A 27,537-nucleotide genomic window follows, 5' to 3' on the forward strand; every position below is an offset into this window, starting at 1 on the left:
AACACACCCACTCATTCAAGGGTTATTTATTTGTACTGTTTTCTACATTGTAGAATAATAGTGAAGACATCAAAACTATTCAATAACACATATGGAATCATGTAGTAACCAAAAAAAATTTCAACAAATCTAAATATATTTTATATTTGAAATTCTACAAAGAAGCAACCCTTTGCCTTGATGACAGCTTTGCACACTCTTGGCATTCTCTCGACCAGCTTCACCTGGAATGCATTTCAATTAACAGGTGTGCCTTGGTAATTTTTTGCTTTTGAGCCAATCAGTTGCTTTTGAGCTTTTGAGCCAATCAGTTGTGTTGTGGCAAGTATTGTTGGTATACAGAAGATAGCCCTATTTGGTAAAAGACCAAGTCCATATTACAGCAAGAACAGCTCAAATAAGCAAAGAGAAATGACAGTCCATCATTACTTTAAGACATGAAGATCAGTCAATATGGAGCATTTCAAGAACATTTAAAGTTTCTTCAAGTGCAGTCGCAAAAACCATCAAACGCTATGATGAAACTGGCACTCATGAGGACCGCCACAGGAAAAGAAGACCCAGAGTTATCTCTGCCGCAGAGGTACCCTATACAAAATAGAACCTGGTTGTTTTCCCCACACTAAAACAGTTAGTATTTTTTAAACATGAAAAATATATATTTTTATAATTATATGCAGTGGGGAGAACAAGTATTTGATACACTGCCGATTTTGCAGGTTTTCCTACTTACAAAGCATGTAGAGGTCTGTCATTTTTTTAAATCATAGGTACACTTCAACTGTGAGAGACGGAATCTAAAACAAAAATCCAGAAAATCACATTGTATGATTTTTAAGTAATTAATTTGCATTTTATTGCATGACATAAGTATTTGATCACCTACCAACCAGTTAGTTTTTCTTTAAGAAGCCATCCGGTTCTCCACTCATTACCTGTATTAACTGCACCCGTTTGAACTCGTTACCTGTATAAAAGACACCTGTCCACACACTCAATCAAACAGACTCTAACCTCTCCACAATGGCCAAGACCAGAGAGCTGTGTAAGGACATCAGGGATAGAATTGTAGACCTGCACAAGGCTGGGATGGGCTACAGGACAATAGGCAAGCAGCTTGGTGAGAAGGCAACAACTGTTGGCGCAATTATTAGAAAATGGAAGAAGTTCAAGATGACGGTCAATCACCCTCGGTCTGGGGCTCCATGCAAGATCTCACCTCGTGGGGCATCAATGATCATGAGGAAGGTGAGGGATCAGCCCAGAACTACATGGCAGGACCTGGTCAATGACCTGAAGAGAGATGGGACCACAGTCTCAAAGAAAACCATTAGTAACACACTACGCCGTCATGGATTAAAATCCTGCAGCGCACGCAAGGTCCCCCTGCTCAAGCCAGCGCATGTCCAGGCCCGTCTGAAGTTTGCCAATGACCATCTGGATGATCCAGAGGAGGAATGGGAGAAGGTCATGTGGTCTGATGAGACAAAAATATAGCTTTTTGGTCTAAACTCCACTCATCGTGCTTGGAGGAAGAAGGATGAGTACAACCCCAAGAACACCAGGCTTCCGGGTTAAGTGGAAATTGTGTCAAGAAGCAGTGTGGCTTGGTTGGGTTGTGTTTCGGAGGACGCACGCCTCTCGACCTTCGCCTCACCTGAGTCCGTATGGGAGTTACAGCGATGCGACAAGACTAAATACCAATTAGATACCACAAAATTGGGTAGAAAAAAAGGGGTAAATGGACATTAGACGAGTGGAAATATGTCCTTTGGTCTGATGAGTCCAAATATGAGATTTTTGGTTCTAACAGCCATGTCTTTGTGAGACGCAGAGTAGGTGAACGGATGATCTCTGTATGTGTGGTTCCCACCATGAAGCATGGAGGAGGTGGTGTGATGGTGCTTTGCTGGTGACACTGTTGGTGATTCATTTAGAATTCAAGGCACACTTAACCAGCATGGCTACCACAGCAGCATTCTGCAGCGATACACCATCCCATCTGGTTTGTGCTTAGTGGGACTATAATTTGTTTTTCAACAGGACAATGACCCAACACACCTCCAGACTGTGTAAGGGCTAATTCACCAAGAAGGAGAGTGATGGAGTGCTGCATCAGATGACCTGGTTTCCACAATCCCCCGACCTCAACCCAATTGAGATGGTTTGGGATGAGTTGTACTGCAGAGTGAAGGAAAAGCAGCCAACACGTTCTCAGCATATGTGGGAACTCCTTCAAGAGTGTTGGAAAAGCATTCCAGGGGAAGCTGGTTGAGAGACTGCCAAGAGTGTGCAAAGCTGTCATCAAGGCAAAGGGTGGCTACTTTTAAGAATCTAAAATCTAAAATATATTTTGACTTGTTTAACACTCTTTTGGTTACTAGATGATTCCATATGTGTTATTTATAGTTTTGATGTCTTCACTATTATTCTAAAATGTAGAAAATAGTAAACATGAAGAAAAACCCTTGAATGAGTAGGTGTGTCCAAACTTTTGAATTTTGATATACTGTGTGTGTGTGTGTGTGTGTATGTATATATATATATAAAAATAAAAAGTATTTGCCCCCTTTCTGATTTTCTCTATTTTTGTATATTTTCAATAGTGAATCAGATTTCAAAACCTAATAGGGAACCTGAGTTTATAAATACCAAAAAAATGGACACTTATTTGATCTATTTAACAAAGTATTGCAACACTCAATTTTAGATTTTTTTATTGAACTACGTAAGTCAGTTAAAATAACAATTTCTTATTTACAATGACGGTGACACTGGGGAACAGTGGGCTAACTGCCTTGTGCAGGGGCAGAACGACAGATTTTTACCTTGTCAGCACGAGGATTCGATCCAGAAACCTTTCAGTTACTGGCCCAATGCTCTAACCAGCAGGTTACCTTCCGCACCAAATTCACCTGTGTGAAAAATGAATTGCCCCTTTACACTTAATAACTGGTTGTGCGACCTTTAGCTGCAATGACTGCCACCAAATGCTTCCTGTAGTTGTTGATCAATCTCTCATATCGCTGTGGAGGAATTTTGGCCAACTCTAGCATGCAGAACTGCTTTAACTCAGCAACATTGACGGTTTTTCAAGCATGAACTGCTTGTTTCAAGTCCTGCGACAACATCTCATTTGGGATTTGTCTGGACTTTGACTAGGCTATTCAAAAACTTCAAATTTGTTGCATTTAAACCATTTTCATGTACACTTGATTGTGTTTGGTTTTCGCCGGATATAATGAAAACTCTTCCAAAAATATTCAAATTTGCCAAAAAGACCCTGGATGATCATCAAGACTCTTGGAAGAATGTTCTATGGACAGATGAGTCAAAGTATAATTTTGTGAACGACATGGGTCCCATTACGCCTGGCAAAAACCAAACACTGCATTCCACAGTAAGAACCTTATACCAACAGCCAAGCATGGTGGTAGCGTGATAGTTTGGGATGCTTTGCTGCCACATGGCCTGGATTGACGGTAAGGCAAGTACCTTAATATAAGGAACCATCAATTCTGCTCTGTATCAGAGAATTCTACAGGTGAATGTCAGGCCATTTGTCTGTGAGCTGAAGCATAGCTGAGTCATGCAGCAAGACAATAATCCAAAACACACAATCAAGTCTACATGAAAATGGCAAAAAAGTTTTGAAATGGCCTAGTCAAAGTCCAGACCTATTCCCAATTGAGATGTTGTCACAGGACTTGAAACGAGCAGTTCATGCTTGAAAACCCAGAAATGCCGCTGAGTTAAAGCAGTTCTGCATGGAAGAGTGGGCCAAAATTCCTCCACAGAGACGTGACAGACTGATCAACTACTACAGGAAGCGTTTGGTTGGAGTCATTGCAGCTAAAGGTGGCACAACCAGTGTAAGGGGGAAATTACTTTTTCACACAGGGGCATTGGGTGTTGCATAACTTTGTTTATGAAATAAATGAATTAACTAAGTCATTGTTGTGTTATTTGTTCACTCAGGTTTCCTTTATCTAATATGAGGTTTTGGTTGAAGATCTGATAACATTCAGTATCAAAAATATGCAAAAGTAGAGAAAATTAGAAAGGGGGGGTGGGGGGGGGACTTTTTCACAGAACTGTGTATATGCATTCGGAAGGTATTCAAACCCCTTGACTTTTTCCACATTTTGTTATGTTACAGCCTTATTCTAAAATGGTTTAAATAAAATGTTTTCCTCATCAATATACACACAATAAACCATAATGACAAAGCAAAAACAGCTTTTTAGAAATTTTAGCAAATGTATTAAACACAAAACACAGAAATACCTTATTTACATAGGTGTTCAGATCCTTTGATATGAGACTCTAAATTGAGCTCAGGTGCATCCTGTTTCCATTGATCATCCTTGAGATGTTTCTACAACTTGATTTGAGTCCACCTGTGGTAAATTCAATTGATTGGACATGATTTGGAAAGGCACACACCTGTCTATATAAGGTCCCACAGTTGACAGTGCATGTCAGAGCAAAAACCAAGCCATGAGGTCGAAAGGAATTGTCCGTAGAGCTCCGAGACAGGATTGTGTCAAGGTACAGATCTGGGGAAGGGTACCAAAAAATGTCTGCATCATTAAAGATCCCCAAGAACACAGTGGCCTCCATCATTCTTAAATGGAAGAAGTTTGGAACCACCAAGATTATTCCTAGAGATGGCCACCCGGTCAAACTGAGCAAACGGGGGAGAAGATGGTCAGGGAGGTGACCATGAACCTGATGGTCACTCTGACAGTGCTCCAGAGTTCCTCTGTGGAGATGGGATAACCTTCCAAAAGGACAACCATCTCTGCAGCATTCCACCAATCAGGCCTTTATGGTAGTGGCCAGACAGAAACCACTCCTGAGTAAAAGGCACATGACAGCCAGCTTGGAGTTTTCCAACAGGCACTTACAGGACTCTCAGACCATGAGAAACAAGATTCTCTTGTCTGATGAAACCAAGATTGAACTCTTTAGCCTGAATCCTAAGTGTCACGTTTGGAGGAAACCTGGCACCATCCCTACTGTGAAGCACGGTGGTGGCAGCACCATGCTGTGGGGATGTTTTTCAGCAGCAGGGACAGGAAGACTAGTCAGGATCGAGGGAAAGATGAACAGAGCAAAGTACAGAGAGATACTTGATGAAAACCTGCTCCAGAGAGCTGAGGACCTCAGACTGGGGCGAAGGTTCAGCGTCCAACAGGGCAAGAAACCTAAGCACACAGCCAGCCAGAGCCCAGACTTGAACCCGTTTGAACATCTCTGGAGAGACCTGGAAATAGCTGTGCAGCAACGCTCTCCATTAAACCTGACAGAGTTTGAGAGGATCTGCAGAGACGCATGGGAGAAACTCCCCAAATACAGGTGTGCCAAGCTTGTAGCGTCACACCCAAGAACACTCAAGGCTGTAATCGCTGCCAAAGGTGCTTCAACAAAGTACTGAGTAAAGGGTCTGAATACTTATGTAAATGTGATATAAAAAATAAATAAAAGTATACATGTGCAAAAATTTCTAAACCTGTTTTTGCTTTTTCATTATGGGGTATTGTGCGTAGATTGAGGGGAAAAACGAAAAAGTCAAGGGGTCTGAATACTTTCAGAATGCACTGTGTATAAATATATATATATTTTGAGTCTAGACAATTACTTAGGATTTCAATTTGTAGGTCAATTGAACAGGGTATATTCCATGATTATAGATTCCCCCCAAAAGGCTGAAAGTAATAGATGAACTTTAACACTACTTTGATCAACATACTTGGAATAAGTGCATGAATTCTGAATCTGGCAGTCCATTAGCTTTGACACAACAAATACTGGGGTAAAACACAGAACAACTGAACAATCAGTTTGAGGACACTTTTCACAGACAATGCAACAATCATACTGTATTTTGGTTTTTGGGAAGCTTTCCGTTTCTCTTCTCAAAGCTTAAAAAGGGTTCCATTACATGAGCATATTCCACAGTTTCCTATAGTGGTCAGAGTTATACCCTATACACACCCAAAGAACAAGAGACAAAAAGAAAGATGGCCACCTGAGAATTCAAAAGTTGAACAAGTCCTTTTGTGATTGGGTGCCCCTGCGGTTTGGATCAGCCCAACAGTACCACTGACCATGACGCCCACATGTCAGTGACCTGTAAAACCCAAGTAATAACGAGAAGAACACAGAATTATTGTATGCGTTGCTGTAATCCTGAATATTTCAGTATCTAGGTTCTTTTTTAGGATAGTGACAATATGATCGGCCTTAGGAATTATAACGTTCTTTACACGATTTCATACCATTTCCTATTACCCATAAATAATTTCCCATTCACGTACAAAAGACTGCAATGCTTTGCAGGTCCTTTTCCTTGAACAAAACCTTTTTGAGAAACAAAATACATGCAATCTTTGTTGACTCAATCCCGCTGTGTCTCTGTTGGTTGACCTCCTTCTGACCTTCTCAGGATGTGAAGGCACATTTGGATTCTGATTCAATCCAACAGCAATCCATAAAATCTGTGAACATTTTACATTGCACCGTATTCCTTTTGGTGCTTGCTGAGGCTGTGCATCTGACAAAAATGTGGAGCTAATAGACATAATCCTCTTGGACCCTTCCACAGACACTGCACATGAAGGCCAGAGAGGTGTTGCAGGAAATGCTGCTATTTTCCTACAGAGTAAAGACTCTCAAATGAGACAGAGCTAACTCTATACATTCACTCATTTCAGTCACTGTGAGTTTGTGCAGATTGAACCAGACTAGAGAAACAAATGTTGCCATCTCTCTGCAGAGTGGGGTTCTGTGTGAAATATTGCTCCATTTGGACTCACATTAGTTCATGTGGGATTCCTGAAGGCATTTCCATGTCCCTTATTCTGTACCTCATGGAGGGTGCTATCTATCCTGACTGTGTCCATGTTCCCCAGGGCCTTGGTTCAGTACAGTATAGTATTTAGCAGTAAGAGGGTTTGTGCGCAGCACCCCAGCTCAGACTGTTTGGCTGGGTCTTTAGGAGGAAAGCAGGACTGGGCATGTGGAGGGGAGGTGGTGGGAGCTGACCCAACACTGCAGACATGAGGGCCTGTCGGGACAGTGGCAGCTAACATTGGTAGTGGATATGCTGGTGTTGGTGCACTTTTCCATCCATGTGTGAGTGTGTGTGTGTGTGGATGTCTGTGTAGATCTTTGGGTAGACTTTAGGGACCACCAGACCGCTGCCTCCCTGGGCCAGGAGGAGCTGCTGCTGCTGGGTCATGTAGTAGCTCAGGCAGTCTTTGTCCCCGCTGGGGGGGCAGGCTGGTACCCGTGGGGGCGGGCGCTGTAAGGCGGTCAGGGCCTGGGCGGTGACCACACCTCCAGAGGAGCAGTGGCGTTTGGATTGACAGAACCACAGCAGGACAGTACCCAGGATGAACACCAACCCTGCTGGGAGGCCGATGATCACAGGCCAGGGCAGGCTGTGAGAGGTAGCCGTGGGGATGGGAGTGTGTTGAGGCTTTGGGTCTGGAGGGGAGAGAAGAGGAAATATGGGGAGTTATGAGCAGCTTGGTCAAAAGTCACTATTAAAACCTGATGGTGAATACATACAGTAGTAAGTATAACCATTATTAAAACAACTTCAGTTTAACAGTTTTGGATGATGGGTGCATCACATGTTGTTTAGTGGTAAATGTGACAGGATGTTACATGGTTGTAAAAGGGTGTTATGGGTAAACAGGGTGTAACAGGGAGTTATGGTTAAACAGGGTGTCATAATATGGTGGTCACATGGTGTTATGGTTAAACAGGGTGTCATAATATGGTGGTAACAGGGAGTTATGGTTAAACAGGGTGTCATAATATGGTGGTAACAGGGTGTTATGGTTAAACAGGGTGTTTGTTATAATATGGTGGTCACATGGTGTTATGGTTAAACATGGTGTTATGGTTAAACAGGGTGTCATAATATGGAGGTAACATGGTGTTATGGTTAAACAGGGTGTCATAATATGGAGGTAACAGGGTGTTATAATATGGTTGTAACAGGGAGTTATGGTTAAACATGGTGTTATAATATGGAGGTAACAGGGAGTTATGGTTAAACAGGGTGTCATAATATGGTGGTAACAGGGTGTTATGGTTAAACAGGGTGTTATAATATGGTGGTAACAGGGTGTTATGGTTAAACAGGGTGTTATAATATGGTGGTAACAGGGAGTTATGGTTAAACATGATGTTATAATATGGTGGTAACAGGGTGTTATGGTTAAACAGGGTGTCATAATATGGTGGTAACAGGGTGTTGTGGTTAAACAGGGTGTTATAATATGGTGGTAACAGGGAGTTATGGTTAAACATGATGTTATAATATGGTGGTAACATGGTGTTATGGTTAAACAGGGTGTCATAATATGGTGGTAACAGGATGTTACAGGTAAACAGGGTGTAACAGGGTGTTATGGTTAAACAGTGTGTTATAATATGGTGGTAACATGGTGTTATGGTTAAACATGGTGTTATAATATGGTGGTAACATGGTGTTATGGTTAAACAGGGTGTTATAATATGGTGGTAACATGGTGTTATGGTTAAACAGGGTGTTATAATATGGTGGTAACAAGGTGTTATGGTTAAACATGGTGCTATAATATGGTGGTAACATGGTGTTATGGTTAAACATGGTGTTATGGTTAAACAGGGTGTTATAATATGGTGGTAACATGGTGTTATGGTTAAACAGGGTGTTATAATATGGTGGTAACAAGGTGTTATGGTTAAACATGGTGCTATAATATGGTGGTAACATGGTGTTATGGTTAAACATGGTGTTATGGTTAAACAGGATGTTATGGTTAAACATGGTGTTATGGTTAAACAGGGTGCTATAATATGGTGGTAACATGGTGTTATGGTTAAACAGGGTGTTATAATATGGTTGTAACTGGATGTTATGGTTAAGCACGGTGTTATGTAGTTGTAACAGGGTGTTCCACTCACCAGGCAGGACAGTGAGGTAAGCACTGCGGAAGCTGTAACCCATGGTGTTGGCACCCAGACAGATGTACATCCCAGCGTCCTCCTCCTTGGCCCGGGTGATGAGCAGCTTGTTGAGGTAGGAGCCGTCTGGCCTGGACCACACCTCTCCTGTGGGCAGCACCACGAAGCCATGGTCGCCCACCTCGATGGTGGAGTTGTACTTGTTCTCGTCCCCCGGCTCCACCCTCTTCAGCCACTGAATCACCGGCTTGACGTCACTGCGAACCTTACACTGGAATGAGGTGGTACCGCCGTAGTCCACCGTGGTGTTCACCGGATGGGTGCCGGTCAGGATAGGCTTGGAATTTGTCCGCTCTATAACGGGAAAAATATGTATAGAGCGTATTCAGACAATTCAACTGAACAGAAAAGTTATTGTCATGTTCAGCGCTTTCCTCTCGTTCTCTGTGCTGCGGCTAGAATAGGCTGAGGTTGAGGGAGAAAATGCCACATTTGACACAAGCAAGCACAAGTTTTATTCACTTCCTCCTCTCCGCTTCTGGGTTTGGTAGAAACATGTGTTTTTGTAGTCAGCACACAGATGGGATATAATGCTAAGCAGATGGTCAAGGGGAGAGAGAGGGAGGCTGAGGCTCACCATACCACATCAGCCCAGGATTAACCCAACCTCACAACACTCAACCAACCTAAACCCAAACCCCATCCTCAAAACTCAACTATAAACCAATCTGACCAGTAAACAAGAGTTAATGCCCAACCTCCAAACTCAACCCACTGTATTAATACCCTACTCTAGCCTAGTGGTTAGAGCGTTGGGCCAGTAACCGAAAGGTTGCTGGATCAAATCCCCAAGCTGACAAGGCAGTTAACCCACTGTTCCCTGGGCGCTGAAGATGTGGATGTCGATTAAAGCAGCCCCCTGGACCTTTCTTATTCAGAGGGGTTGGGTTAAAAGCGGAAGACACATTTCAGTTGAAGGCATTCAGTTGTACAACTGACTAGGTATCCCCCTTTCCCTTACCCTCAATGCTAATCAAACTTCAACAATGACCCAAGCTTATAAATCAACCAAAAAACAATACATCTATACTGTAAGTAAGTGACCAAACTTACGGATGACTTCCACTTTGTATGTGGCGTTGATCTCTCCAGCCCGGTTGGAGACGTGGCAGGTGTACTTCCCGCTGTTCTCAGGGGTCAGATTCTTCAGACTCAGGGTCCACTTCTTCTTACGGCCCTCACCCACCTCCTCAGGGGTCAGCGGCTTGTTGTCCTTCAGCCACACGATGTCCGGACGAGGGTTCCCGCTGGCCGTGCACTTCAGCCGTACTGAGCTGCCCACCGGCCGGGCGATCACGCGCTTCCTCATCTTGGCTGGCTGCGTGAAGCGTGGTCGGACTGCGATCAAAGAAAGGGTTGTTTACGAAATAGTGTTGCTGAGAAAAAGGATAAACTTCACAGGAACAGTTTATAATGGTATGCACAATGCACACCAGACAGCTATTAAATATCGCAACGAATCACACTGGAGGACTTTGAAAATAATGAAGGTTAAGTATGTTTGTTTGACAACATAGTTTTTCTAACACTGAACAAATAAATATGAAGGGTATGTTGTGGGGCTTCCATTTGGGGTCAAACAGTATTTCTGGTGTGGCGGCACTATTCAGCATAACATAACCCACCAAGGGGCACGTTGACAAAACCACCACTTTCCCCTTTAAAGTTTCACTCAGCAGTTCAACGCTGGTTGTATCTGAACTGTGTCGAGGCAGAGTCAACAGGAGAAAAGACAATAGTGGACTCCAGTTTGATACGACTGGTAAAAGGGGGCAGCCAACAGGGAGAGAGGGGAGAGGATGGAATGTTTCCCCAAACACACTTCATTCAAATAGCCTGCTCTCTGGCCTGTCAGAGGTAATTACCCAAGCAAACAGCACCCTGCTGGTGGGGGGGGGGGTTGTGTGTGCCAGGGCAGCACACACAGGGCAGAGTGGTGCCAGGTGTGGCCAGACACACTAGAACTACACCCCCTCTCCAGAGACTGGGCCACTACATACCCATCACTAAGACAATGCCCTGCTTTCTAAATTATCTAGGGTCAGATGAAACCAGAGATAAACGTCAGAGAGAGAGAGAGAGACAGTGCTCAGTGTCTTACCCAGTTTCCCTGAGAGGTCAGTGGGGTATTCTGGGCCTCCCGCTGTTCCTGCTCCGTCCCTCCCAGTGCTGGCATCCTCTACAGATAGAGAGAGAGACACAGACAAACAGCATAGCATCAGTGTCAGTGGGAAATAACATCCTCCCAGTGATAAAACAGTTTTATAACTCACAGCTCTAGCAGTGATCCAATATGCTCTAATGTGTCTGTGGATGTAGTAGTGGGATTAGGCCAGAACCAGAATCCAGCCTGAAGTATCATGGGATGATGAAGACCCCAGATCATCTCTGTGACTGGTTCTGCTCAAGGCTTTGTTCTGCCACCCCCCTCCTCACTCCAGGAGACACAGAGTGATGGACTCACAATGATGTGTCAATGCTAAACAGATCGGCCATACTGAACGTCATGAAACCACTTCAAGATGTGGACATATTCTGAGGAGCCGTTCATCAGAGATGCAAGAATCAGACATTACATCAGGTAGGACTGGGTAAACCAATGCCAACTTGTCAAAACTGATAAGTGACTGATCTATTCTCAGTGGCTATATGTGCTAATATTGGCCTGGCTGGCCTGCGCTGAAGAAAAATCTGCTTGTGAAAAGAGCGAGCCAAGAACAGTCTTGGACCACCTGCGGGTGCCACATGTATTGATTTGCAGCCAACGTCTTTGAATTCAGCCATTTGGACTGAGAATATATTTTAAATGCAAATAGAAGAAAATGAAGACAGCATCCTGTTGGCTCTATACGTGCAGTGCTGGATAGTTGTATCTGACGAACTGGTAACCTGAGTTGCTGTATGGTATTCTGCTTACACCACGCTCTCCTCTGCTCCTCCCTACAACTCCAACACATGACCGGCATGTTCAGAGCTGCCAGTTCTTTGAAGCTGGCGGCAGGACAGTTTGATCTCAAAGAATACATGGTTAAGCACTCTTACAGTACTGGGCCTCCAAAAGAGAGGAGAGGAGGGGAGGAGGGGAGAGGAAGAGGTGAAAATGTGTGGAGAATAGAAGAGAGGAAGGGAGTGGAGGAAGAGAGGAAAAGAGAGGAAGAGAAGGGAGAAAGAGGAGAGAGGAAGGGGGGAAGAGAGGAGAGGAAAAGTAGAGAGGAAGAGGAGGAGAGGAAGAGGAGGAGAAGAAAGGAGAGAAAGAGGACGAGGAGAGAGGAAGAGGAGAAGAGGAGAGAGGAAGAAGAGAGGAAGAGAAGATAGGTTATGAGAGGAAGAGGAAAGAGGATAGGAAGAGAGAGGAAGAGAAGAGAAGATAGGTTATGAGAGGAAGAGGAAAGAGGATAGGAAGAGAGAGGAAGAGAAGAGAATATAGGAAATGAGAGGAAGAGGAAAGAGAAAGAGGGGGAGAGGAAGAGGAGAAGAGAGGAGAGGAAGAGGAGAGGAAGAGGAAGAGGAGAGAGGTAGAGGAGAGAAGAAGAGGAGGCGAAGAGGAAGAGAGCACCATTGATGGACACCGGACAGCTTCATTATCAATCCACTCACCCAGCCATGCTCCTTACATACTAGGCCCCTACAGTGGGCCCCTACAGTGGGCCCCTACAGTGGGGCCCTACAATGGGCCCCTACAGTGGGCCCTTACACTCCCTCCCGCTCTCCATCCACAGTACCCTTTCTTCAAATCAAAATACAATGTATAGGTACAGTGGGGCAAAAAAGTATTTAGTCAGCCACCAATTGTGCAAGTTCTCCCACTTAAAAAGATGAGAGAGGCCTGTAATTTTCATCATAGGTACACTTCAACTATGAGAGAATGAGAGAAAAAAATCCAGAAAATCACATTATAGGATTTTTAATGAATTTATTTGCAAATTATGGTGGAAAATAAGTATTTGGTCACCTACAAACAAGCAAGATTTCTGGCTCTCACAGACCTGTAACTTCTTCTTTAAGAGGCTCCTCTGTCCTCCACTCGTTAACGACCTGTATTAATGGCACCTGTTTGAACTTGTTATCAGTATAAAAGACACCTGTCCACAACCTCAAACAGTCACACTCCAAACTTCACTATGGCCAAGACCAAAGAGCTGTCAAAGGACACCAGAAACAAAATTGTAGACCTGCACTAGGCTGGGAAGACTGAATCTGCAATAGGTAAGCAGCTTGGTTTGAAGAAATCAACTGTGGGAGCAATTATTAGGAGATGGAAGACATACAAGACCACTGATAATCTCCCTCGATCTGGGGCTCCACGCAAGATCTCACCCCGTGGGGTAAAAATGATCACAAGAAAGGTGAGCAAAAATCCCAGAACCACACGGTGGGACCTAGTGAATGACCTGCAATGTGCTGGGACCAAAGTAACAAAGCCTACCATCAGTAACACACTACGCCGCCAGGGACTCAAATCCTGCAGTGCCAGACGTGTCCCCCTGCTTAAGCCAGTACATGTCCAGGCCCGTCTGAAGTTTGCTAGAGAGCATTTGGATGATCCAGAAGAAGATTGGGAGAATGTCATAAGTTCAGATGAAACCAAACTATAACTTTTTGGTAAAAACTCAACTCGTCGTGTTTGAAGGACAAAGAATGCTGAGTTGCATCCAAAGAACACCATACCTACTGTGAAGCATGGGGGTGGAAACATCATGCTTTGGGGCTGTTTTTCTGCAAAGGGACCAGGATGACTGATCCGTGTAAAGGAAAGAATGAATGGGGCCATGTATCGTGAGATTTTGAGTGAAAACCTCCTTCCATCAGCAAGGGCATTGAAGATGAAACATGGCTGGGTCTTTCAGCATGACAATGATCCCTAACACACTGCCCGGGCAACGAAGGGGTGGCTTCGTAAGAAGCATTTCAAGGTCCTGGAGTGGCCTAGCCAGTCTCCAGATCTCAACCCCATAGAAAATCTTTGGAGGGAGTTGAAAGTCCGTGTTGCCCAGCAACAGCCCCAAATCATCCCTGCTCTAGAGGAGATCTGCATGGAGGAATGGGCCAAAATACCAACAACAGTGTGTGAAAACCTTGTGAAGACTTACAGAAAATGTTTGACCTCTGGCATTGCCAACAAAAGGTATATAACAAAGCATTGAGATAAACTTTTGTTATTGACCAAATACTTATTTTCCACCATAATTTGCAAATAAATTCATTAAAAATCCTACAATGTGATTTTCTGGATTTGTTTTTCTAATTTTGTCTGTCATAGTTGAAGTGTACCTATGATGAAAATTACAGGGCTCTCTCATCTTTTTAAGTGGGAGAACATGCACAATTGGTGGCTGACTAAATACTTTTTTTGCCCCACTGAACATACACCACATACAGTTGAAGTCAGATGTTTACATTCACTTAGGTTGGAGTCATTAAAACTAGTTTTTCAACCACTCCACACATTTCTTGTTAACAAACTATAGTTTTGGCAAGTCAGTTAGGACATCTACTTTGTGCATGACACAAGTAATTTGTCCAACAATTGTTTACAGACAGATTATTTCACTTATAATTCACTGTATCACAATTCCAGTGGGTCAGAAGTTTACATACCCTAAGTTGACTGTGCTTGGAAAATTCCAGAAAATGATGCTTCTGATAGGATAATTAACATAATTTGAGTCAATTGGAGGTGTACCTGTGTATGTATTTCAATATCTACCTTCAAATTCAGTGCCTCTTTGCTTGACATCATGGGAAAATCAAAAGAAAACAGCAAAGTCTGGTTCATGCTTGGGAGCAATTTCCAAACGCCTGAAGGTACCACGTTCATCTGTACAAACAATAGTACGCAAGTATAAACACCATGGGACCACGCAGCCGTCATATCGCTCAAGAAGGAGGCATGTTCTGTCTCCTAGAGATGAATGTACTTTGGTGCGAAAAGTGCAAATCAATCCCAGAACAACAGCAAAGGATCTTGTGAAGATGCTGGAGGAAACAGGTACAAAAGTATCTATATTCACAGTAAAACAAGTCTCTTATCGACATAACCTGAAAGGTCGCTCAGCAAGGAAGATGCCACTGCCCCAAAACCGCAATAAAAAAGCCAGACTACGGTTTGCAACTGCACATGGGGACAAAGATCGTACTTTTTGGAGAAATGTCCTCTGGTCTAATGAAAAATATAACTATTTGGCCATAATGGGCGTCGTTATGTTAGGAGGAAAAATGGGGAGGCTTGCAAGCCGAAGAACACCATCCCAACCGTGAAGCACGGGGGTGGCAGCATCATGTTGTGGGGGTGCTTTGCTGCAGGAGGGACTGGTGCACTTCACAAAATAGATGGCATCATGAGGTAGGAAAATTATGTGGATATATTGAAGCAACATCTCAAGACATCAGCAGAAAGTTAAAGCTTGATAGCAAACAGGTATTCCATATGGACAATGATCCCAAGCATACTCCCAAAGTTGTGGGAAAATGGCTTAAGGAGAACAAAGTCAAGGTATTGGAGTGGCCATCACAAAGCCCTGACATCAATCCTATAGAAAATTTGTGGGCAGAACTGAAAAAGTGTGTGCGAGCAAGGAGGCCTACAAACCTGACTCAGTTACACCAGCTTAGTCAGGAGGAATGGGCTTAAGGGAAGCTTGTGGAAGGCTAACCGGAACGTTTGACCCATGTTAAACAATTTAAAGGCAATGCTACCAAATACTAATTGAGTGTATGTAAACTTCTGACCCACTGGAAATGTGATGAAAGAAATAAAAGCTGAAATAAATCATTCTCTCTACAATTATTCTGACATTTCACATTCTTAAAATAAAGTGGTGATCCTAACTGACCTAAGACAGGGAATTTTTTACTAGGATTAAATGTCAGGAATTGTGAAAAACTGAGTTTAAATGTATTTGGCTAAGGGGTATGTAAACTTCCGACTTAAATTGTACATATGCACTGGGTAAAACAGTATGTAAACATTATTAAAGTGACCAGTGTTCCATGACTATGTACATAAGGCAGCAGTCTCTAAGGTACAGGGTAGAGTACCTGGTGTTAGCCTGCTAGTAACAGTGTCTAAGGTTCAGGGCAGGGTGCTGGGCCGAGGCTGACTAGTGATGACTATTTAACAGTCTGGTGGCCTGGAGATAGAAGCTCAGTTTCTCGGTCCCAGCTTTGATGCACCTGTACTGTCTCCGCCTTCTAGATGCTAGCCGGTATAAACACGCTCGGGTGGTTGAGGTCCTTGATGATCTTCTTGACCTTCCTGTGACAGCAGGTGCTGTAGATGTCCTGGAGGGCAGGCAGCGTGCCCCCGGTGATATGTTTGGCTGACTTTCCCACCTTCTGGAGAGCCCTGCTGTTGTGGGCGGTGCAGTTGCCGTACCAGGCGGTGATACAGCCCGACAGAATGCTCTCAAGTGGTGTCTACTGCACATTCAAACACTAAAGGCACTATGAGGGTTTATTGTGATTACACTGTGCACTTACATTTGAGCACACGCACACAAAGAACATGACCATGTTGAACATCATTCCATCAATTTCAGCTGTACTCAATAACAATATCCCCCCTCTTTTAATAAGATCCCCCCCAATCACAAGTCAAATGTCCTACAGTAATATACATTTCATGTCCTACAGTAATACAACCTCCATGTCCTACAGTACTACAACCTCCATGTCCTACAGTAATATACATTTCATGTCCTACAGTAATACAACCTCCATGTCCTACAGTACTACAACCTCCATGTCCTACAGTACTACAACCTCCATGTCCTACTGTAATACAACCTCCATGTCCTACAGTAATACAACCTCCATGTCCCTCAGTAATACAACCTCCATGTCCTACAGTAATACAACCTCCATGTCCTACAGTACTACAACCTCCATGTCCTACAGTAATATACCCTCCATGTCCTACAGTAATATACCCTCCATGTCCTACAGTACTACAACCTCCATGTCCTACAGTAATATACATTTCATGTCCTACAGTACTACAACCTCCATGTCCTACAGTAATACAACCTCCATGTCCTACAGTAATACAACCTCCATGTCCTACAGTAATATACCCTCCATGTCCTACAGTACTACAACCTCCATGTACTACAGTAATATACATTTCATGTCCTACAGTAATACAACCTCCATGTCCTACAGTACTACAACCTCCATGTCCTACAGTAATACAACCTCCATGTCCTACAGTAATACAACCTCCATGTCCTACAGTACTACACCCTCCATGTCCTACAGTACTACACCTTCCATGTCCTACAGTAATACAACCTCCATGTCCTACAGTAATACAACCTCCATGTCCTACAGTAATATGCCCTCCATGACCTACAGTAATATACCTTTCATGTCCTACAGTAATATACCCTCCATGTCCTACAGTAATACAACCTCCATGTCCTACAGTAATACAACCTCCATGTCCTACAGTAATACAACCTCCATGTCCTACAGTAATACAACCTCCATGTCCTACAGTAATACAACCTCCATGTCCTACAGTAATACAACCTCCATGTTCTACAGTAATATACCTTCCATGACCTACAGTAATATACCTTTCATGTCCTACAGTAATATACCCTCCATGTCCTACAGTAATACAACCTCCATGTCCTACAGTAATATACCCTCCATGTCCTACAGTAATATACCCTCCATGTCCTACAGTAATACAACCTCATGTCCTACAGTAATACAACCTCCATGTCCTACAGTACTACACCCTCCATGTCCTACAGTAATACAACCTCATGTCCTACAGTAATACAACGTCCATGTCCTACAGTACTACACCCTCCATGTCCTACAGTAATACAACCTCATGTCCTACAGTAATACAACCTCCATGTCCTACAGTAATACAACCTCCATGACCTACAGTAATATACCCTCCATGACCTACAGTAATATGCCTTTCATGTCCTACAGTAATACAACCTCCATGTCCTACAGTAATATACCCTCCATGACCTACAGTAATATACCTTTCATGTCCTATAGTAATATACCCTCCATGTCCTACAATAATATACCCTCCATGTCCTACAGTAATTACATGAATATACCCTGCATGTCCTACAGTAACATACCCTCCATGTCCTACAGTAATGCACCCTCCATGACCTACAGTAATATACCCTCCATGTCCTACAGTAAAATAACCTCCATATCCTACAGTAATATACCCTCCATGTCCTACATTAATATACCATCCATGTCCTACAGTAATTACAGTATTATACCCCCATGTCCTACAGTAATTACAGTAATATACCCTCCATGTCATACAGTAGTACCCTCCATGTCTTACAATAATTACAGTAATATAGCCCTCCATGTCTTACAGTAATTACAGTATACCATCCATGTCCTACAGTAATCACAGTAATTTTTTTATTTTTTATTTCACCTTTATTTAACCAGGTAGGCTAGTTGAGAACAAGTTCTCATTTGCAACTGCGACCTGGCCAAGATAAAGCAAAACAGTTCGACACACAACAACACAGAGTTACACATGGAATAAACAGAACATACAGTCAATAATACAGTAGAACAAAATAAAACAAATAGTCTATATACAGTGAGTGCAAATGAGGTAAGTTAAGGAAATAAATAGGCCATGGTGGCGAAGTAATTACAATATAGCAATTAAACACTGGAATGGTAGATTGGCAGAAGATAAATGTGCAGGTAGAGCTACTGGGGTACAAAGGAGCAAAATAAATAAATACCAGTATGGGGATGAGGTAGGTAGATAGATGGGCTGTTTACAGATAGGCTAAGTACAGGTGCAGTGATCTGTAAACTGCTCTGACAGCTGGTGCTTAAAGCTAGTGAGGGAGATGTGAGTCTCCAGCTTCAGAGATTTTTGCAATTCGTTCCAGTCATGGGCAGCAGAGAACTGGAAGGAAAGACGACCAAAGGAGGAATTGGCTTTGGGGGTGACCAGTGAGATATATCTGCTGGAGCGCGTGCTACGAGTGGGTGCTGCTATGATGACCAGTGAGCTGAGATAAGGCGGGGCTTTACCTATCAGAGACTTGTAGATAACCTGTAGCCAGTGGGTTTGGCGACGAGTATGAAGCGAGGGCCAACCAACGAGAGCGTACAGGTCGCAATGGTGGGTAGTGTATGGGGCTTTGGTGACAAAACGGATGGCACTGTGATAGACTGCATCCAGTTTGTTGAGTAGAGTGTTGGAGGCTATTTTATAGATGACATCACCGAAGTCGAGGATCGGTAGGATGGTCAGTTTTACGAGGGTATGTTTGGCAGCATGAGTGAAGGATGCTTTGTTGCGATATAGCAAGCCGATTCTAGATTTAATTTTGGATTGGAGATGCTTAATGTGAGTCTGGAAGGAGAGTTTACAGTCTAACCAGACACCCAGGTATTTGTAGTTGTCTACGTATTCTAAGTCAGAGCCGTCCAGAGTAGTGATGCTGGACGGGCGGGCAGATGCGGGCAGTGATCGGTTGAAAAGCATGCATTTAGTTTTACTTGCGTTTAAGAGCAGTTGGAGGCCATGGAAGGAGAGTTGTATGACATTGAAGCTCGTCTGGAGGGGCCAGAAGTATACAGAATGGTGTCATCTGCATAGAGGTGGATCAGAGAATCACCAGCAGCAAGAGCAAAATCATTGATGTCTACAGAAAAGGGGGTCGGCACGAGAATTGAACCCTGTGGCACACCCATAGAGACTGTCAGAGGTCCAGACAACAGGCCCTCCGATTTGACACACTGAACTCTATCAGAGAAGTAGTTGGTAAACCAGGCGAGGCAATCATTTGGGAAACCAAGGCTGTCGAGTCTGCCAATAAGAATGTTGTGATTGACAGAGTTGAAAGCCTTGGCCAGGTCGATGAATACGGCTGCACAGTAAGGTCTCTTATCGATGGCGGTTATGATGTCGTTTAGAACCTTGAGCGTGGCTGAGGTGCACCCATGACCAGCTCTGAAACCAGATTGCATAGCGGAGAAGGTATGGTGGGATTTGAAATGGTCAGTAATCTGTTTGTTAACTTGGCTTTCGAAGACCTTAGAAAGACAGGGTAGGATAGATTACTAGATTATAGAATATAGAATATACTCCTCCATGTCCTACAGTAATACCCTCCATGTCTTACAGTAATTACAGTAATATACCATTCATGCCCTACAGTAATTACAGTAAAATAACCTCCATGTCTTACAGTAATTACAGTAATATACCCTCCACGTCCTGTTTTACATTCATATACCCTCCATGTCCTACAGTAATAGACCCTCCATGTCCTACAGTAATATACCCTCCATTTCCTACAGTAATATACCCTCCATATCCTACAGTAATATACCCAACATGTCCTACAGTAATTACAGTAATATACCCTCCAATAGCCTTCTGAAATATAATATGGGGCGGCAGGGTAGCCTAGTGGTTAGAGCGTTGGACTAGTAACCAAAAGGCTGCAAGTTCAAATCCCCAAGCTGACAAGGTACAAATCTGTCATTCTGCCCCTGAACAGGCACTGTTCCTAGGCCGTCATTGAAAATAAGAATGTGTTCTTAACTGACTTGCCTAGTTAAATAAAAGGAAAAAATAATATCCAAACAGCATGGCTGCAGAAAATCAGCCTTCACCCGTTGCGGCCCGCCCATCAAAAACTCTCCCTGATTCATAGAAAGTCAAACAAAGACATGCAGTATGAGGGGTCAGGTTTCTCAATAAAACAAACTCCCTTTCCCCTTTCTTCTGAGGAAAATGGCACAACAGCGTGCTACATTTCACACATTCACTGACTGGGTGCCCTGTGACAGGCCTGTTTGTGTAATGTCTGCAGAGTAGCTAGGCGGCAGCTCTGGAGGGCTCAGCTCAGTCCTCCGAAATATGAATCCCTGAGTCCAGTGTTAGTGTAGGCCTCTGTTTTCCAACAGAGTCATGTCTTTCAGTCATTTTTATTCAGAGACATTGGATCTCAGTCTGGACAGTCTAGTCTGGTAGCGAGAGGGTGGGTGGGTCAGTGTCTACTGTCCTCTCCTTCACAGTTCAATTGTGGCTTGAACCCCTCAGAATCAGAGCTTTGCCACAAGACGTTTTAGATTGATGTACAATGCCAGATAATAAAACGCTTGGACAGAATTTTACCTCCAACTAAACACCCAGATCTAAACAAATAATATTTCTCCCAAAACCACGCTAATTACTCTGTCATCTTTTCTGCTTTTTGAGCAGAAACTAGAGTGTGAAACCTGAGAGGGACTGTTATTCCAACTCCACACACAAAGACTTAGCTCCAGAGGATTGACAGTGTGCAATGTTAGCTACAGCCTTCACCCCCAGCTCTCTTGAGAATCTGATTTACACAATTCCAGGGCCTAGCTTATGGAAACCATTACCATTTGGTGCTGTTACACAGGTCTGTATTAACGACTGTCTCTAAACGGAGGGGGAGATTTACGAGCAGTGGCGTTACTACATTACCTAGTGCCACTACACCCGTACAAAGGAATGAATAACACAGAGGCCGACAGATTAACAACCTGTTGAGGATATTTACAGTCAAAATCGCACCAGATGCATCTTTGAAGCGTTAACATTTTCAAAGTTCATTAAACATTACTGATTCGGCGCTATTAAAATGTTGACATTTCACAACATTTCCTGAGTGTGTGAGTTTTAATTGGTTTTAATGGCCAGACTGTGTATGCTTGGCTTGCATTGCCTAAGAACTCAATTCGCAGAGGCCCTCCACAAATCCTTTTCATCTCCCTTTTTGTAGAGCGAGTGTCTTCAACATGAAAGAGACATGAAACTAGAGTGAATCTTTTTAAACATTCTTTTTCACTAAGCTGTCCACCTAATAGTTGCTCCTTTGAAAGTTATTTTAGACTGAGCCAAGGCAACAACATTTATGACTAATACTATTTACTCAATGTGATTACGCATTGCAATTTCTGAGCTATATGAACAAATATGAACATGCTTAAACTGTGAATTGTTCTGTGAATAGTTTCCAGCTTTCAGACCATTCCATAAGGTAATCCATCTGCATGGGCCGATTACCCAGGATGCCTTGCTCTCTGGCAGGGTTCCACGGCGAGGAATTGCAGGGCAGATTTAGGGAGGCCTTATTCTGTCGAGCAGAGGACTGACCCGGCATTAAGCATTTCCTCTTCTCTTTTAGGGATTACCGACACAGAGGGGGGAACGACTTGGACCACGCGACTTCCTGCCTCAGTCCAGGGTTCTCTGGGACCTCAGCACCAGGAGAATCCGAGGGTCAAAACTAGCCACAATCTGGCCTTCTGGGCTGACTCCTGGTCTATCTGTTCTGGACCCACTTTTCTATATGAGTCTGGACCCAGTACCACTGTCCTATGAGTCTGGACCCAGCTGCTCTGAAGCTCCCCTGCAACAGCCAGGAGCTGCCAACTGACACGTAGGTCGATGTCTAAGGGGCTTGTCAACAAATGAACAGCTACAGCACTAGCAAGAAATAGTGCAATGTTGGTATGATAAGTCCATTGTTCAGAATGCAATGTATTTAAAAAAGCATATGAATGTGTAACAGATAGGTTGGGGATGGGTTCCATTTAATCAAAACAACATGATACAGATGTACCTACATCAGTATCTGGAGAAACATTTTGGGAGCCAGTCTAGTTCAACATGGCAGTGGTTCAGTCAGGCAGGAATGGGAACTTAAGCAATAGCTAACACTTTTCCTTACTCAGACTGTTAGGGACCCCAAGATAAACCTGCTATTATAACAAGTCATTCGAACCCCCTAAAACACCACAGTATATGTCCCTTCTAAATTAAGAAACAAACCGAGCAGTTCAGCAACAGGTTCAGCTCTCTATGTTCAAAGTCAACACTAACAGACAAGTATTTCAGTGATTTCTACTGCGATCTTTCAGACAAAAGAAAAACATAGCTTACGTGTGTGTGTGTGTGTGTTTTTGTAACTCCAAGCAGAGCTCTGTACTTCCTCACGTTGGTTTAATCTCCTGCCATCAACAGGCTCTGTAGTCTAACTGTGGTCACCTGTGTGAGGGGAAGGAAAGAGGACCTGCTGCACCTCAGGTTCCAGTGTGTACAGAGTCCCGTGGGCTGCCGTGTTCAGCACACACAGCTGGGACGCACACACACACTGTCCTTGACTGTCATTCTCTGGAGAAAAATATCCTTTTGTTGTTCCACTTATGGTTAAGAGAATGGAAGCTGTTTTTGGTGTGCCGTGCATACTAGGTCACTAGGTCACTGGTCAGTGTCTCCCTGACATACCCTGTCAGAACCACTTTGGGCTTGTGGTTTCTATACCTGGCAGTGTTGGAGGGTTGCTCTATGTGTGGAAGAGAGAAGCAGCAGGTATAACCACTAGGGGGAGGTAATGTCTGATTAGGCATCATTCAGTCTCCTGTTATTAGTGAGAGGAAGAAATCTACCTATAGTAGTGTAGATCAGCGGTTCCAATCAGGCATACTAGGACCTCTGGGGGATACATGGGGGACTATCCACAGGGGGTACTTGAGAAGACTCATGAGACTATAGACCTACTGGTAAAATGCACAAGGGGGTACTTCAGTGGTTGTACAGTAACTGATAACCACTGGTTAAGATGGCTAAACACTTTCCAGTTTCGTCTGGTATGACGTAGCATTGCGATAAAGCCGCTCTCACTACACTTGAAGTTAATAAGAATACGATTTTAGATCACAAAAACGTCTATCAAAAATGTCAGGTGTCAATAGTGGCTGATGTCATAACGCGGGAGGTTGACTTCTCTCGAATGAGCCATTGATCATATTTTTGTGATACTCCTACCTAGATACATTTGTAATTTAACAGAGGGTCTAACACATTTCTCCTATTCGTCTGCCTTTTCAGGCCAGGGTGCATTGCATGGCCGTTGCCAATGTCAGACTACATTCTGCGAGGAACATAGATCTGTAGGTTGAACATGGTGAGATTGTAGACTCCTAAACTGATAGTACAGTTTGTTTAGGCGATTTTACAGCTAGCTAGCTACTTCACATGCTGATATTGACTTTGGTATTATTTTGATACTGTGCTAGCTAGCTAGCCAGCCCATAGAAAGGGTATTGCATTGCGGCTTTTGTGGTCAACTTGAGCTGCAACTGATTTCCACAATGTTGCTACCAACCTTATTATTATGACAAAACATATTTAACACTCCAAATGATAGAAATGTGTGGTTTTGGATGGATTTTTTCTTTATCATAGTTCAAATACACAGTATGATTAATGATTAATGTGATGGATCTTTTGTCATGAAACGTTGCAAACCGATTCCTATTCACTATTGAAATGTGCTATACCAGGGTTACTGTTAAGTTTCTGTATCAATTACTTTAATGTATCTTTAAACGGTAATGGGACGCTATCATATTCTGCTGATCAATTTGGAATTGATGGTGCGGTTGATTGTTGAGATGAACATTTTCAAAATTAATATAAAGAACAGATCCTTGGAGCATGAACATCACTAAGTACAAATATAATGTCAACATTCGCTAAAATAACATATCTGAGTACAAGTGGTCTATCCAGTTGGTCATAAATGTCAAGTGCGATGCATTTTATAAGTTCTGAAACCTGCAGTTAGTATCATGTTCTGTGTGTATCCGCACTAAAATGACTTTTTTTGTTCACTGTTCAAATCTTGGTTTCTGCCTCACTTGGAAAGCACATTTCCCTCATGCCTGTGTGCAGGGGCTGCTTCATATCATGTTAACACTTCATTTCCTCAGGATCAGGTATGAAAGCCAAATATTTGCCTAAAATGGGTTTATGGGTGGACTGGAGAAGATACAATGGAACGCTGAACCCCCCCCCAAATTAGGACGATGGTCTGATCCAACCCGCTCACATTAGGATGATGGACTGATCCAACCCCCTTACATTAGGATGATCTGTCCAGGCAGGTCCCACATGGATTCACTTCAAGGAGGGAACCAACTGGATTCCACCTCACATGTCTGTCTGTCTGTCTGTCTGTCTGTCTGTCTGTCTGTCTGTCTGTCTGTCTGTCTGTCTGCCTGTCTGTCTGTCTGTCTGCCTGTCTGCCTGTCTGTCTGTCTGTCTGTCTGTCTGTCTGTCTGTCTGTCTGTCTGTCTGTCTGCCTGTCTGCCTGCCTGTCTGTCTCACAAGAGCCTCTCACTAACACAAAAGAGGACAGTGCACATGGGGAAGGGACACACTTATGTCCACACAGGTCTATCTCGATTTAATTTAGTCTCTAGCTATGTTTTTGTTCAGTTTAACTTTTTATTCTCTGAGTTGTAAGAGCAGCCCTCCTAAGACATATCTGAGGGGAAGTGAAATTAGGAGATTCACAGTTGTCTTCGGAGGTGGTCGCTGCCTGCGACGTGCGTCTCTGTCTCTTCTCTTCCACTCTCCCGCTCATCATCCCAGCTGCTTCAGTGTAACTCTAGCAAACATGAAGGCCAGGACGGGGCTTTACCGAATTAACATATCTCACATATTGATCGCCCCACGCTCCCTTTGAAACCGACACTCCCGCCCTTGCACTTTGAACTCCTCTCTACAGTTCCGCCTAAATCATTTCAACATATAAAGGCTTTGTAAAAGCAATGGGGTTCAGGTTGGAGGTTCCTGTTACGGAGAAATGAAAGTTAATTCAGAGAAGCAGAGAACATATATTGACATCCCCCTACATCTAACATAAGGTTAAGAAGATGGGTAATATTCAGGTCATGGATAATATTATAAATCATATTTATACAAACTGCAGCCTGCCAAACAACAAACAAAAGCCCAAAACACTGCCAAAACACTTTTACAGATTGTTTACACGTATTTTATGTGCAAAACACAGATAAACAGTCTGAACTACACTGTACTATAAAACCCTTTATGGAATGTGAGACTACCTTATGCAACCCATACTACAAAGTCAACAGTCAGCCAAAAACTAAAGCCTTAGGTTAAAAAACATGTTATCTTTCACTGTGTCGAGGTTACTGCTGACAGTGTCCCTTTAACAAATAAACATTTACAGCAAAACACTAACTTGTACTTTTTACTGTTCTACATCATTCGACTATTCCATACATTATTAAGAGGAGGAGATGAGGGTTGAGTGAACTCTACTTTGTGGTTTGTGCTTGACTAGGTACAACATGTTTATAAAGCCTAACTAATTGACTTTCCACCATATGACAGCTTTTCTCCCTCTCCCAGACGAGTATAGCACATCCTGAAGGAATATCACTTAGATCTTACAAATCACACAGTGGAAGCTACAAACCACATCAACACAGAGTTTCCACTCAAGGAGAATGTCTTTGCCACGCTGACCGACTATGGTAAATAACGCTGATAAACTATGGTAAATCTCTGAATAACGCAAATGTCTGCAGTTGAAATGAATTGAGAATGATTACAGTGAATGATACGTGGGTATACAGAACGTTTTGAAATGCGCTCAGGTCAGAAGAATGTAAAAACAAGCCTTCATCCCCGTTGACACAAGCTATCACTTTCAACACAGCGTCCTGCTGATCAAACTGACGTCCGATAGCCAAGGCGCCAGGGAATGATTCCTATGTTTGTGTAACAAACTAACTAAAAGGGGTAATCGCATAGCTATACTCATACCCAGATACGGCCTGGTAAAGGGAGACCTTTATATCAACATTAGAAATAAAAAGTAGCTGAATTCTGAAATCATGCTGATTAACTGAAACAAGTTCATATTAACTGAAACAAGTTCATTATAACTGAAACAAGTTTTCCATCTTGTTTGGACTTCTAATGGAACGTGAACGTTGTTTTAACTCTTATAAAGGAGACAAAAAGATTGAAAAGATTCATTTATCCAGAGAATCTGCACATGAACAAAAGAAGACAAGAGGAAAGTCATTGTCACATCCTCATTACGGATCAAAGTGACGCTAGTGGTTCTTGGGCAATTCTAGAGGGACAAACATTTCTCAAAAACACAGGAGTACCACAAATAAACGTTATGCAGAACTGCTGGACAAAGGCTTGTGAAACCTCAAAATTATTTTTTTGTGTACAATGTACTCTTTCTTCAAACATGTCTTTACGAACTGCTAGGCCTGCTAGGCCTATTGCCCCATCCACACTCCACTTGCTATGCATACTGCCCCCCATCCACACTCCACATTACATGCCTATTCCTCCATCCACACTCCACTTGCTATAACTATTGCCCCCTATCCACAAATGCTATGCCTATTCCTCCCATCCACACTTGCTATAAGGATTGCCACCTATCCAAACTTGCTATACCCATTCTCCCACCTCCAAACTCCACTTGCTACGCCTATTCCCCCTATCCACACTCCACTTGCTATGCCTATTCCCCCTATCCACGCACCACTTGCTATACCTATTCCGCCCCATTAACACTCCATTTGCAATACCTATTCCCCCCATCCACACTACATTTGCTATTCCTATTCCCCCATCCACACTCCACTTGCTATACCTATTCC

General features: G+C 43.2%; 1 protein-coding gene and 1 pseudogene across 2 annotated transcripts in view; one reads left to right on the forward strand and one right to left on the reverse strand.

Moving 5' to 3' along the window:
* Positions 1–326: 326 nt before the first annotated feature.
* Positions 327–27,537, reverse strand: part of LOC139390649 (fibroblast growth factor receptor-like 1) — a 92,924-nt gene continuing 65,713 nt past the window's right edge. For both annotated transcript variants that reach the window (XM_071137918.1, XM_071137917.1), the window contains exons 4-7: positions 11,129–11,206; positions 10,081–10,365; positions 8,968–9,321; positions 327–7,494 (exon numbers count right to left, since the gene is read on the reverse strand). In XM_071137918.1, coding sequence (XP_070994019.1) covers positions 7,091–7,494; positions 8,968–9,321; positions 10,081–10,365; positions 11,129–11,206 — 1,121 coding nt within the window. In that variant the 3' untranslated portion in view covers positions 327–7,090. The remainder of the gene's footprint in view (positions 7,495–8,967; positions 9,322–10,080; positions 10,366–11,128; positions 11,207–27,537) is intronic.
* On the forward strand, positions 16,304–18,252 carry LOC139390447 (dynein heavy chain-like; annotated as a pseudogene).

The sequence above is a fragment of the Oncorhynchus clarkii genome, chromosome 31 (assembly GCF_045791955.1).
Source record: "Oncorhynchus clarkii lewisi isolate Uvic-CL-2024 chromosome 31, UVic_Ocla_1.0, whole genome shotgun sequence".
Taxonomy (NCBI): Eukaryota; Metazoa; Chordata; class Actinopteri; order Salmoniformes; family Salmonidae; genus Oncorhynchus; species Oncorhynchus clarkii.